Here is a 12,280-nt window from a genome sequence, read left to right on the forward strand (position 1 = left end):
CATTCAACATTGTGCCATTCCTCTGTTATTCTTCTAGGAAATTTAGGTATAAATCTGACAACTGGGTGTTTCAATTCCTCTTGTCAAAGGGGTGTGTCCATGCACAGCTTGGAACGGTCAGCACTGATTGGACAGTGTAGATGCACGCCATCATCTGGTAACAACCAGTTATTTCCAGGAATGATGATAGAGGAACAGCAGCATTGAGGTGTTATAGGACGGGGAATACAAGTTTTTACTAAAATGGGTAAGCGTATGGAGTCTGCTGATATTCATAAAACATCCTGCCATGTTACAATTAGATATAGTCATACGTTTCCAGGAAGAAATCCAGAGGAACATCAAAATGAAGAGGGTTAAAGTGGTAAATTAAACTATGCAACAGAGCAAACAAACCTGCTCCTCTGCCCAATATATCAATTAGTATACATATTCCCCATCCTAGACTGGATTGAAAGAGTTATGTTCCTCTGTTATTCTTCCTGTAAACACTTTTAATACATTAATAAACAAGTGCTATCAGTTGGAGATATTTCCAGGTGCGTAACGATAGCGGTCGCAGAGATCGCAACTGCGACCGGGCCCAGCAGGGTTAGGGGCCCGGCGCCAGTCCTGCAGAGAAGCATCCGGCTCCTCTGTCAGAGAGGAGTTGCGCTGTTCAGTGGCAGACCACACAGCAGCTATGGAGCTCGTAAGTCAGGGGGCCCGTTGCAAGCAGCGGCACGGGCACCTCTCACCTGTGATCGCACAAAGTCATGATGAAGGATGGAGCGGAGCGCTCTGCTCCATCCTTCATCATCCTACCTCTGTGCATTAAATTATATGAAGGCCTATGGGTGTCCATTAAACAGTATGTGCTATGGGGGCTGCATTAATACAATATTAAGGACTATGGGGGCTGCAATATAATTTATGAAGGGGTATGTGGGACCCATTATACTATGTAGAAGGCTATGTTGAGACCATTATAGTATTTGGAAAGCTATATATCAGGGGGGACAAAGATAAAAGCATGGGATGGGAAAGTTTTGTGCTGAGGGAACTTTCCCATGCTCTGCTATACATCTTTCCCTCAGCACACAGCTTTCCCATGCTTTGCTTTACATCTTTCCCTCAGCACCCAGCTTTACCATGCTCTGCTATACATCTTTCCCTCAGCACCCAGCTTTCCCATGCTCTGCTATACATCTTTCCCTCAGCACCCAGCTTTCCCATGCTCTGCTATACATCTTTCCCTCAGCACCCAGCTTTCCCATGCTCTGCTATGCATCTTTCCCTCAGCACCCAGCTTTCCCATGCTATGCATTTTTCCCTCAGCACCCAGCTTTCCCATGCTATGCATTTTTCCCTCAGCACCCAGCTTTCCCAGGCTCTGCTATGCATCTTTCCCTCAGCACCCAGCTTTCCCATGCTCTGCTATGCATCTTTCCCTCAGCACCCAGCTTTCCCATGCTATGCATTTTTCCCTCAGCACCCAGCTTTCCCAGGCTCTGCTATGCATCTTTCCCTCAGCACCCAGCTTTCCCATGCTCTGCTATGCATCTTTCCCTCAGCACCCAGCTTTCCCATGCTCTGCTATTTATCTTTCCCTTAGCACCCTGCTTCCCCATGCTCTGCTGTACATCTTCTCTCAGCACCCAGCTTTCCCATGCTCTGCTATACATCTTTCCCTCAGCACCCAGCTTTCCCATGCTCTGATATGAGAAAGCGGGGTGCTGAGGGAAAGATGTATAGCAGAGCATGGGGAAGCTATGTGCTGAGGACAAGATGGATATGCGAACATAGGAAAGCTGGGTGCTGATAGAGAGATTTCAGACCATGGGAAACCTGGGTGCTGTCGGAAAGAGCCAAGTGTCAGCGACACTATCCCGTACCCAGAGTGTTAGCCTCATTATCCCGTACCCCAAGTGTCAGTGTACAGTTAGGGGGCGGGGGGGGGCAGGTTCAAACTGTGCATCGGTGCCCATCAAACTCTAGCTACGCCATTTGGTATATCTCTGCATAATTGGACAATGACAGATCGGCCCCTGGTCAGACTTTATCACCCACATCTCTTGTCTCTGGCAGCTGCCCATATCGGCGTCGGTATCAGTGGACAGGAGGGGATGCAGGCCGTCATGTCCAGCGACTACTCCTTCGCTCAGTTCCGATACCTCCAGAGACTCATCCTGGTCCACGGCCGCTGGTCCTACATCCGCATGTGCAAGTTCCTGAGCTTTTTCTTCTACAAGAATTTTGCGTTTACATTGGTCCATTTCTGGTATTCATTCTTCAATGGATTTTCTGCTCAGGTAAGTGGCACATCCTTTATATGGATCCTTATATAGATAGAAACCATGTTTGTTATATTTTTTCTTCTTTTTTCAAAAAAACGTGATTATTGGCAAAATCTGCTTCATTGAAGTGAATAGAACAAAGCTGCAATACCACACACGACCTGTGGACAAGTGTGGCGCTGTTTCTGGAAAAATGTGACCATGTTTTTTAGATCTTTACAACCCCTTTAAGGGCTGGTAGAGATGAACGATGTCAAATCCGCATTATTTATTCTCTAATTAAATGTCCATCTGAAAGTCTGAAGTGCGGATACAGAAATTGTAGAACAAAGTGTGTAATAACCAGGAGTCAAATTATCATGTTTTGATTTGATACTGGAATTCCAAAATTGCCTTGGTTTTTAAGGGGTTAACACACTCAGTAAAAAAAAAAAAAAAATATTATAAAACTTCCTAAATGTGTTTTTTTTTTTTTTTTTTTTTTTTATTTTATGCAGCCATTAATATATATTTTTTTTCTTTAATACAATTTAAATTGCACTATTTTTTTCACAAATGCATGTGTTTTGGATTAAAGATCATTTCAGAATTGAGTAAAAAAAATGTTTGCACTTTTTAGTTTTTACAAGTTTTGTTTCTGGCTGCAGATTGAGTTAACTTAGGCTAGTTTCACATTTGCGTTGAACGGTATCCGTTGCATTGCGTTGTGTAACGGATGCAACGGATGTGTTGCATATAGTGGCACAACGGATGCAACGGATGCTGCAAAACAGAATCCGTTTTGATGATCGCTCCCTGCAGCCGACCGCCGGGTGATCAGCTGAGCACTGTCACTTGCCGGCCGCCGGGTGATAAGCTGATCGCTCCCTGCAGCCGGCCGCCGGGTGATAAGCTGATCGCTCCCTGCAGCCGGCCGCCGGGTGATCAGCTGAGCGCTGTCACTTGCCGACGGCCGGGCGCTCAGCTGAACGTTCGGCCACCGCGAGCCAAAATAAAGTTTGTGATTAAAAAAAGAGCATGCTTTTACTTTTAACTTTTAAATATAATAATATAAAAATGAATAATAAATATGGTCGAAGACTGAGTTCACATGTTGCGGTTTTGCTGCTTTTTTTACTATAAATTAATGCAAATGATTAGGTGCTTTTTCCAACACCAGCAAAACCCATGAGATTTCAGAAATCTCCTGCTGCTTTTGAAGTGAATGAAACGAATTTTATGTAAACCTGTTCTGTACACAAATGAGACCCTGCAGAAAGACTACATAATGAATGCAGTTTTTTGTTGTTTTTTTTTTCTTTTTAATTTAAAAAGCCGTTTTCATGCGCTATGGCTGCTGCCCCCACCATAGACAGAGCGGGAGCTGCATCCAAAGTGCACGGAATAATTGACATGCTCATTTTGTGAACGCACGTTTTTGTATCAAAATTTTAGCATCCAAATTGCTGCGTTGATAAAAGCAACGTGTGCACGTCTCATGCACAATCTACATTGTGCAGGGGACGCAGGACGCATGCATTTACGCTGCAGTGCAATAACCAGCGGAAATGCATGTCAGTACGCAACGTGCGCATGAGTCCAAAGGCAGCAAAAAAAGCAACAACAAGGCGGCCAAGAAATGCAGCAACAACAAGGCGGCCAAGAAATGCAGCAAACAACAAGGCGGCCAAGAAATGCAGCAACAACAAGGCGGCCAAGAAATGCAGCAACAACAAGGCGGCCAAGAAATGCAGCAACAACAAGGCGGCCAAGAAATGCAGCAACAACAAGGCGGCCAAGAAATGCAGCAGCAACAAGGCGGCCAAGAAATGCAGCAGCAACAAGGCGGCCAAGAAATGCAGCAGCAACAAGGCGGCCAAGAAATGCAGCAGCAACAAGGCGGCCAAGAAATGCAGCAGCAACAAGGCGGCCAAGAAATGCAGCAGCAACAAGGCGGCCAAGAAATGCAGCAGCAACAAGGCGGCCAAGAAATGCAGCAGAAACAAGGCGGCCAAGAAATGCAGCAACAGCAGGGCGGGCAAGAAATGCAGCAACAGCAGGGCGGGCAAGAAATGCAGCAACAGCAAGGCAGGCAAGAAATGCAGCAACAACAAGGCGGGCAAGAAATGCAGCAACAGCAAGGCGGGCAAGAAATGCAGCAACAACAAGGCGGGCAAGAAATGCAGCAACAACAAGGCGGGCAAGAAATGCAGCAACAACAAGGCAGCCAAGAAATGCAGCAACAACAAGGCGGCCAAGAAATGCAGCAACAACAAGGCGGCCAAGAAATGCAGCAAACAACAAGGCGGCCAAGAAATGCAGCAACAAGGCGGCCAAGAAATGCAGCAACAACAAGGCGGCCAAGAAATGCAGCAACAACAAGGCGGCCAAGAAATGCAGCAACAACAAGGCGGCCAAGAAATGCAGCAGCAACAAGGCGGCCAAGAAATGCAGCAGCAACAAGGCGGCCAAGAAATGCAGCAGCAACAAGGCGGCCAAGAAATGCAGCAGCAACAAGGCGGCCAAGAAATGCAGCAGCAACAAGGCGGCCAAGAAATGCAGCAGCAACAAGGCGGCCAAGAAATGCAGCAGCAACAAGGCGGCCAAGAAATGCAGCAGCAACAAGGCGGCCAAGAAATGCAGCAGCAACAAGGCGGCCAAGAAATGCAGCAACAGCAGGGCGGGCAAGAAATGCAGCAACAGCAGGGCGGGCAAGAAATGCGGCAACAGCAAGGCAGGCAAGAAATGCAGCAACAACAAGGCGGGCAAGAAATGCAGCAACAGCAAGGCGGGCAAGAAATGCAGCAACAGCAAGGCGGGCAAGAAATGCAGCAACAACAAGGCGGGCAAGAAATGCAGCAACAACAAGGCAGCAAATCTGCCATTTTTTTTCTTGCCAAGAGAGCAGGTTTGCTTGCAGAAAAGAAGCAATTTGAGCATAGCCTAACTCTGTCCTCAATTTCTGAACTCCACGAGTCCATTTATGACCATGATAAAGAGTAGCCGTTCTCTTAATCGCTACATCATTAGTACAGGGGAAAATACAAAACTTTGTAATATATCTTATTACAGAAGTCTACTTTTCTCCTCCTGGATATGATCGTTTAATCTCAAAAGTTCTCAATTCTGGGGTAAAATACATCTTTAATGAACACAGGCTTTCCCATTACTGAAATACATGGTGACAGCTGGTGCTCATAAAGTTCTATGGAGAACCTGCAGCAGACTCTGTCTCTCCCTTTAGCTCCTCTCCCTCCATAGAAATATAAAAGCACTGTCTCCTCTCTCAGTAATGGTAAAACCCATCTTCACTGAACACAGATTTTTACCCCTGAATTGAGGCTGAACGATCAGTCCTGGAGGAGGAAAAAGCAAATTTCTCTGATTTTCATATTTTTTTTTTATTATTTTATTTAATAAATCAATAAAACAACAATTAATTGAGCTCAACTTTCAAGTAGTCCCAGAGTGGATCTCCGAAAAAGACGGCCAGAAGTTACCTCCCTGTCAGAAGGAGCTCGCTGAAGGATTCTCAGATAACTCCTTCTGTAGCCAGCAATCTTTAAAGAGCTTGTAAAAGCAGAGCGCTGCTGTTATTGGATCGTTTCCATTAATTAGGGTCCATTGTGCAATAAATATTTGGAATTGAAGTCACGATAATCTAATCAGCACATATATGTAATATGTAATGACGCTGGGCACCCGATCACCGCTCTCTTCTTGCAGACGGTGTATGAAGATTGGTTTATCGCGCTGTACAACGTCCTGTACACCAGCCTCCCAGTTCTTCTTGTTGGCCTCTTGGATCAGGTGAGTTGTACTGGTTTATACTGGTGTCCATAGACCGTACACCATGGATCTGTATCCCCGGCACAGATTGGCTATGTCGGTCCATCTGATCAGCTTGTTGTACCCCTACAGATGAGCGGTGTCAGTCATGCCTTGCAGCCCCTTATCTCTGGCACTACGTGTGTGGTTCTCTGGTCTTTTGAGCCTGTTTTTTTCTTTTCCTCCAGGATGTCAGTGATAAGCTGAGTCTGCGCTTCCCACGTCTGTACATCCCCGGCCAAAAAGATCAGTTATTTAACTACAAGAAGTTCTTCCTGAGCCTGTTCCACGGCGTGGTGACCTCCCTCATCATCTTCTTCATCCCATATGGAGCCTTCTTACTAACCATGGGGCAGGACGGGGAGGCGCCATCGGATTACCAGTCCTTCGCGGTTACGACAGCCACGGCTCTTATCATCACTGTCAACTTTCAGGTAAAGTCGATGTAAAGAAAGTATCTACGGGGCGTGTGTTTAGTGGGCTCTATTGGGGGCGTGCACTTGGTGGGCTCTATTGGGGGCGTGCACTTGTTGGGCTCTATTGGGGGCGTGCACTTGGTGGGCTCTATTGGGCGTGCCCTTGGTGGGCTCTATTGGGGGCGTGCCCTTGGTGGGCTCTATTGGGCGTGCCCTTGGTGGGCTCTATTGGGCGTGCCCTTGGTGGGCTCTATTGGGCGTGCCCTTGGTGGGCTCTATTGGGCGTGCCCTTGGTGGGCTCTATTGGGCGTGCCCTTGGTGGGCTCTATTGGGCGTGCCCTTGGTGGGCTCTATTGGGCGTGCCCTTGGTGGGCTCTATTGGGCGTGCCCTTGGTGGGCTCTATTGGGCGTGCCCTTGGTGGGCTCTATTGGGCGTGCCCTTGGTGGGCTCTATTGGGCGTGCCCTTGGTAGGCTCTATTGGGCGTGCCCTTGGTTGGCTCTATTGGGCGTGCCCTTGGGCTCTATTGGGCGTGCCCTTGGTGGGCTCTATTGGGCGTGCCCTTGGTGGGCTCTATTGGGCGTGCCCTTGGTGGGCTCTATTGGGCGTGCCCTTGGTGGGCTCTATTGGGCGTGCCCTTGGTGGGCTCTATTGGGCGTGCCCTTGGTGGGCTCTATTGGGCGTGCCCTTGGTGGGCTCTATTGGGCGTGCCCTTGGTGGGCTCTATTGGGCGTGCCCTTGGTAGGCTCTATTGGGTGTGCCCTTGGTTGGCTCTATTGGGCGTGCCCTTGGGCTCTATTGGGCGTGCCCTTGGTGGGCTCTATTGGGCGTGCCCTTGGTGGGCTCTATTGGGCGTGCCCTTGGTGGGCTCTATTGGGCGTGCCCTTGGTGGGCTCTATTGGGCGTGCGCTTGGTGGGCTCGCACTTTGTTGGTTCTGTTGGGAGTGCGCTTGGTGGGCCCTGTTGGGAGTGCGCTTGGTGGGCCCTGTTGGGAGTGCACTTGGTGGGTCCTATTGGGCGTGCGTTTGGGCTCTATTGGGCGTGCGTTTGGTGGGCTCTATTGGGCGTGCGCTTGGTGGGCTCGCACTTTGTTGGCCCTATTGGGCATGCGCTTTGTTGGTTCTATTGGGCGTGCGTTTGGGCACTATTGGGCGTGCGTTTGGTGGGCTCTATTAGGCGTGCGTTTGATGGGCTCTATTAGGCGTGCGTTTGATGGGCTCTATTAGGCGTGCGTTTGATGGGCTCTATTAGGCGTGCGTTTGATGGGCTCTATTAGGCGTGCGTTTGGTGGGCTCTATTAGGCGTGCGTTTGGTGGGCTCTATTAGGCGTGCGTTTGGTGGGCTCTATTAGGCGTGCGTTCGGTGGGCCCTATATGGCGTGCCCTTGGCGTGCCCTGTTGGGTGTGCGCTTGGCGGGCCCTGTTGGGCGTGCCTTTGGTGGGCTCTGTGTGTGAGGTGGCCCACTATTGTAGTGTTCTCAGGTATCCTTAGGAAACCGCTCTAAGCATCTGGGGGGCGCAGAGGGAGCAGTCACACCTGAGCCCTGGTATTTTAGAGGGTCCAATGATGAGCGATCAGTAAACTTTGCTTCATCCACTAAATATAATAAACCCTAAAATCTGGAAACCTTAGTACAATATGGCTGTTGTGCCTTCTATTTTCCAGATTGGTCTGGACACCTCATACTGGACCTTTGTGAACGCCTTCTCCGTGTTCGGGAGCATTGCCATCTACTTTGGGATAATGTTTGACCTGCACAGTGCCGGAATCCATGTTCTGTTCCCATCCAAATTCATATTCACCGGTGAGTCGTTCATTACATATAGGACGTTTGGTGGGATATACCCAGCAGATTCAGCTAGTGGCCAATGGATGGGGATTTACGGAAGTGGAAGGGGTACTGGGGATATTACTTGAGGGTGTACGGTATATAGAAATGTTACTTTATGGGTTTATTGACCTCTCTTTTTGCATTACAGGAGCAGCGCCGAATGCGCTCAGGCAGCCGTACCTCTGGCTGACCATAATCCTCACCGTGGCGGTGTGTCTACTCCCTGTTGTTGCCATAAGGTTCTTTAGCAAAATTTTGCAGCCATCAGAAAGTGATAAAGTAAGTATTGTACCTCCGCCTAGAATTCTAGAGAATGGGGATGTAACAAGCTGCACTAACAAAGAGAAAGTGATGATCGCAGCAGAGTAGGAGTGTGATGATCTTGCAGGAGGCAGTGACCTGTCCAATCATACAGAAGAATTATGTCAGTAAGTATAGGGTTGTTGCTTAGTCGGCGGACACATTACACTTTGCCCAGAAGATTGTAGAAATGATGAAAGCAGCAGGTGAGGAGTGTGTTGATCTTGTAGGAGGCAGTGACCTGTCCAATCATACTAAAGAATTAGTTAGTAGTATAGGGTTGTTACTTAGTGAATGACACATTACACTTTGCCTAGCAGTTCGCTGAAAGCAGTAGGTGAGGAGTGTGTTGATCTTGCAGGAGGCAGTGACCTGTCCAATCATACAGTAGAATTATGTTAATAAGAATAGAATTGCTTAGTCAGTGGGGACATCATACACTTTGCCAGCAGGTCATGGAATTGAAGGCAGCAGCGGGTGAGGAGTATACTGATCTTGTAGGTGGCAGTGACCTATCAATTTGTGATTATGCTGGTGTAGATGCGTAGACTGCATTTGATGGGGGCAAAGTGATTACACAGATGGGGATAAAACGTACTGTAGAAATTAAGATGAAAAAAGTTTACAGCTGAAGAAAATTACTGTTTTGATCTTGGCGGAGGCAGTGACCAGGTCAACTCTGAGGGCAGTAAGGACAGTCCTATGTGTGTCCTAAGGATTGAAATGTAGTTGAAGAGAATGGAAGACTCTTGTGATCATGAGACTGATGAAAATGGCAGGAGAGAAATGTGTTGATTTTTGCAGGAATCGGTGACCTTTTTTTGACTTATTACTACTAGCTTTTATTTTTATAAGTTGATACAATTGTCATGACTCGAAAACAAAGTGAAGAGTTTTGGCTTGGCAATTAATGATTGATGAGAGCAGCTGGAGTGGAGTGTGTTGATTTTGCAGCGGGTAGTGACCTTTTTTTAGCCCTGTTACTACTAGCTTTTATTTTAATAAGTACAATTGTCTTGATGTGTAAAGAAAATGAATGTTTTTTTTTGGCTCTGCAATTAATGGGAGGGATGGCACAGCAGCTGGAGTGGAGTGTTCTATTTTGCAGCAGGCAGTGACCTTTTCTAGCCCTATTACTGCTAGCTTTCATTTTGATAAGTTGATACAATTGTCATGACTTGAAACAAAAGTGAACACTTTTGGCTCTGCAATTAATGGGAGAGATGACACAGCAGATGGAGTAGAGTGTGTTGATCTTCCAGAAGAAAGTGACCTTGCTGTAGATTGGTCTGATAGTCAGTAGCATGATGACATTTACTTTTTTTTTTTTTTCTTTCATAGATTCAGAAAAATCGCAAGAAATTTAAGACTGAGGAAGCTCAGTGGAGACCGCGGGTCAGCACCATCAGGCGGGGCGCCTCCGGTAGACGCTCAGCCTACGCTTTCTCTCACCAGCGGGGATATGCTGATCTTATCGCCTCCGGACGCAGTATCCCCAAAAAACGGACTCCAATTAATGCCGTCTTTGCGGCCAATGCAGCAGAAAACATCCAGTTGGCAGGAACTATATGATGGATACTTGACACGGCTTTTTTTTAATGGAAATTATTGCACATAGGATTTTTGTATATATTTTTATAAAACCTTCTTCATGCTCAGGACTCAATACAGACTGCACATGTAACCTGGAGATTATTCGCTTTGTGAACTTTGGATACCAAATATTTTTTAGTATCCATTTTTGTACAATCAGTTCGTCCACCTCAGGAGGAGCCAATCGCTGACTTTACAGATTTGCAATTTTTCTCCCACGGTGGGCGCCATAAGTTTGGTGGCCATTATACAACTCCTTTTTAAATGCCCGTAAACAGACGGGACTATATATCTCTCATCCGGGGGAGACTTTTTTTTTTTTTTTTTTATTACGAGCAGAGAAATATGTGAAACTATTGTTTACGTTTTAGCCTTCGCATTATTTAATATTGTTAATAAACTGTAATAAAAACTGTAGGAAAAGTTTATTTTTGTCGTTAATAAATAATTTTCTTTAATGCAGCGCCTATGTGGATTTGCTTATTTCTCCAAGACATGCTTGTTTTTCAAGGTAAAAAAAAAACATGGTACCAAAACCTTTTTCTTTTAACTGTTTTTCAAGGTAAATGGTGCACATTACACAGGGTCGGACTGGCCCACCAGAGGACCGGAGGATCCCCTGGTGGGCCCAGGCACTGGCTTTTGCTGATACTTGTGTTACACACACAACTAGTTTTATCTTTTCGAATTATGTAACCATTAATTTCCCCTCCGGAGGTGCTGCAGGTGAATTAAAATTAAACACTTGATACATGACTCATCTTTTGCAAGTTGTGTTTTGTGTTGTTTGTTTTGTCACTTTTTTTTTGTAAGCTAAATTCGCCAAAATGGTGGACTTATTTCACAAAAAAATTGCAAAATCAAGTGCTCTTTATTTTTATCTTTTCAGCTTTTTTTTCTTTTCTTTTTTTTTTTTTTTTGCACTATGTAAACCAAAAAGTCACATCTTCCGCTAAAATGTTGAAACCTTTTTGCAAAAATGCCAAATATGCAGAAAATCACTCTAGGGTGAAATTGGAGGACATTAGTTAAAAAATGTAGTGACTTAAAAATACCATAATATAGACAGATGCAAATGCAATAATGAATCAGGCTATATATGCAGTATATATATATATAATGTGTGTGTGTGTGTGTGTGTATATATATATATATATATATATATAGATATATATATATATATATCTATATATATATATATATATATATACACACACACACGTACATACACACATATGTATGTACTGTATGTGTGTATAATAAATATATAGATATATATATATATATATATAATCATATGAAAAGGTTTAGGCACCCCTATTAATGTTAACCTTTTTTCTTTATAACAATTTGGGTGTTTGCTATTTCAGTCTCATATATCTAATAACTGATGGACTGAGTAATATTTCTGGATTGAAATGAGGTTTATTGTACTAACAGAAAATGTGTAATCTGCATTTAAACAAAATTTGACCGGTGCATAAGTATGGGCACCTCAACATAAAAGTGACATTAATATTTTGTAGATCCTCCTTTTGCAAAAATCACAGCCTCTAGTCGCTTCCTGTAGCTTTTAATGAGTTCCTGGATCCTGGATGAAGGTATATTTGACCATTCCTGTTTACAAAACAATTCCAGTTCAGGTAAGTTTGATGGTCGCCGAGCATGGACAGCCGCTTCACATCATCCCACAGATTTTCAATGATATTCAGGTCTGGGGACTGGGATGGCCATTCCAGAACATTGTAATTGTTCCTCTGCATGAATGCCTGAGTAGATTTGGAGCGGTGTTTTGGATCATTGTCTTGCTGAAATATCCATCCCCTGCATAACTTCATTTTCGTCACTGATTCTTGCACATTATTGTCAAGAATCTGCTGATACTGAGTTGAATCCATGCGACCCTCAACTTTAACAAGATTCCCGGTGCCGGCATTGGCCACACAGCCCCAAAGCATGATGGAACCTCCACCAAATGTTACTGTGGGTAGCAAGTGCTTTTCTTGGAATGCTGTGTTTTTTGCCTCCATGCATAACGCCTTTATGTATGACCAAACA

The 12,280-nt window shown here is 45.4% G+C and overlaps 1 protein-coding gene and 1 long non-coding RNA gene across 2 annotated transcripts in view; one reads left to right on the forward strand and one right to left on the reverse strand.

The window, feature by feature from the left end:
* The window catches only part of LOC142256418 (phospholipid-transporting ATPase IC-like), a 112,286-nt gene extending 101,622 nt beyond the window's left edge, over window positions 1-10,664 (forward strand). The window contains exons 23-28 of the mRNA XM_075328101.1: window positions 2,068-2,291; window positions 5,982-6,065; window positions 6,272-6,517; window positions 8,164-8,302; window positions 8,478-8,608; window positions 9,971-10,664. Of these exons, the coding sequence (XP_075184216.1) occupies window positions 2,068-2,291; window positions 5,982-6,065; window positions 6,272-6,517; window positions 8,164-8,302; window positions 8,478-8,608; window positions 9,971-10,201 (1,055 nt within the window). The 3' untranslated portion in view covers window positions 10,202-10,664. The remainder of the gene's footprint in view (window positions 1-2,067; window positions 2,292-5,981; window positions 6,066-6,271; window positions 6,518-8,163; window positions 8,303-8,477; window positions 8,609-9,970) is intronic.
* LOC142256428 (uncharacterized) overlaps window positions 1-12,280 on the reverse strand; it is a 104,316-nt gene that overhangs the window by 86,019 nt on the left and 6,017 nt on the right. The window lies entirely within an intron of this gene.

The sequence above is a fragment of the Anomaloglossus baeobatrachus genome, chromosome 1, assembly GCF_048569485.1.
Source record: "Anomaloglossus baeobatrachus isolate aAnoBae1 chromosome 1, aAnoBae1.hap1, whole genome shotgun sequence".
Taxonomy (NCBI): Eukaryota; Metazoa; Chordata; class Amphibia; order Anura; family Aromobatidae; genus Anomaloglossus; species Anomaloglossus baeobatrachus.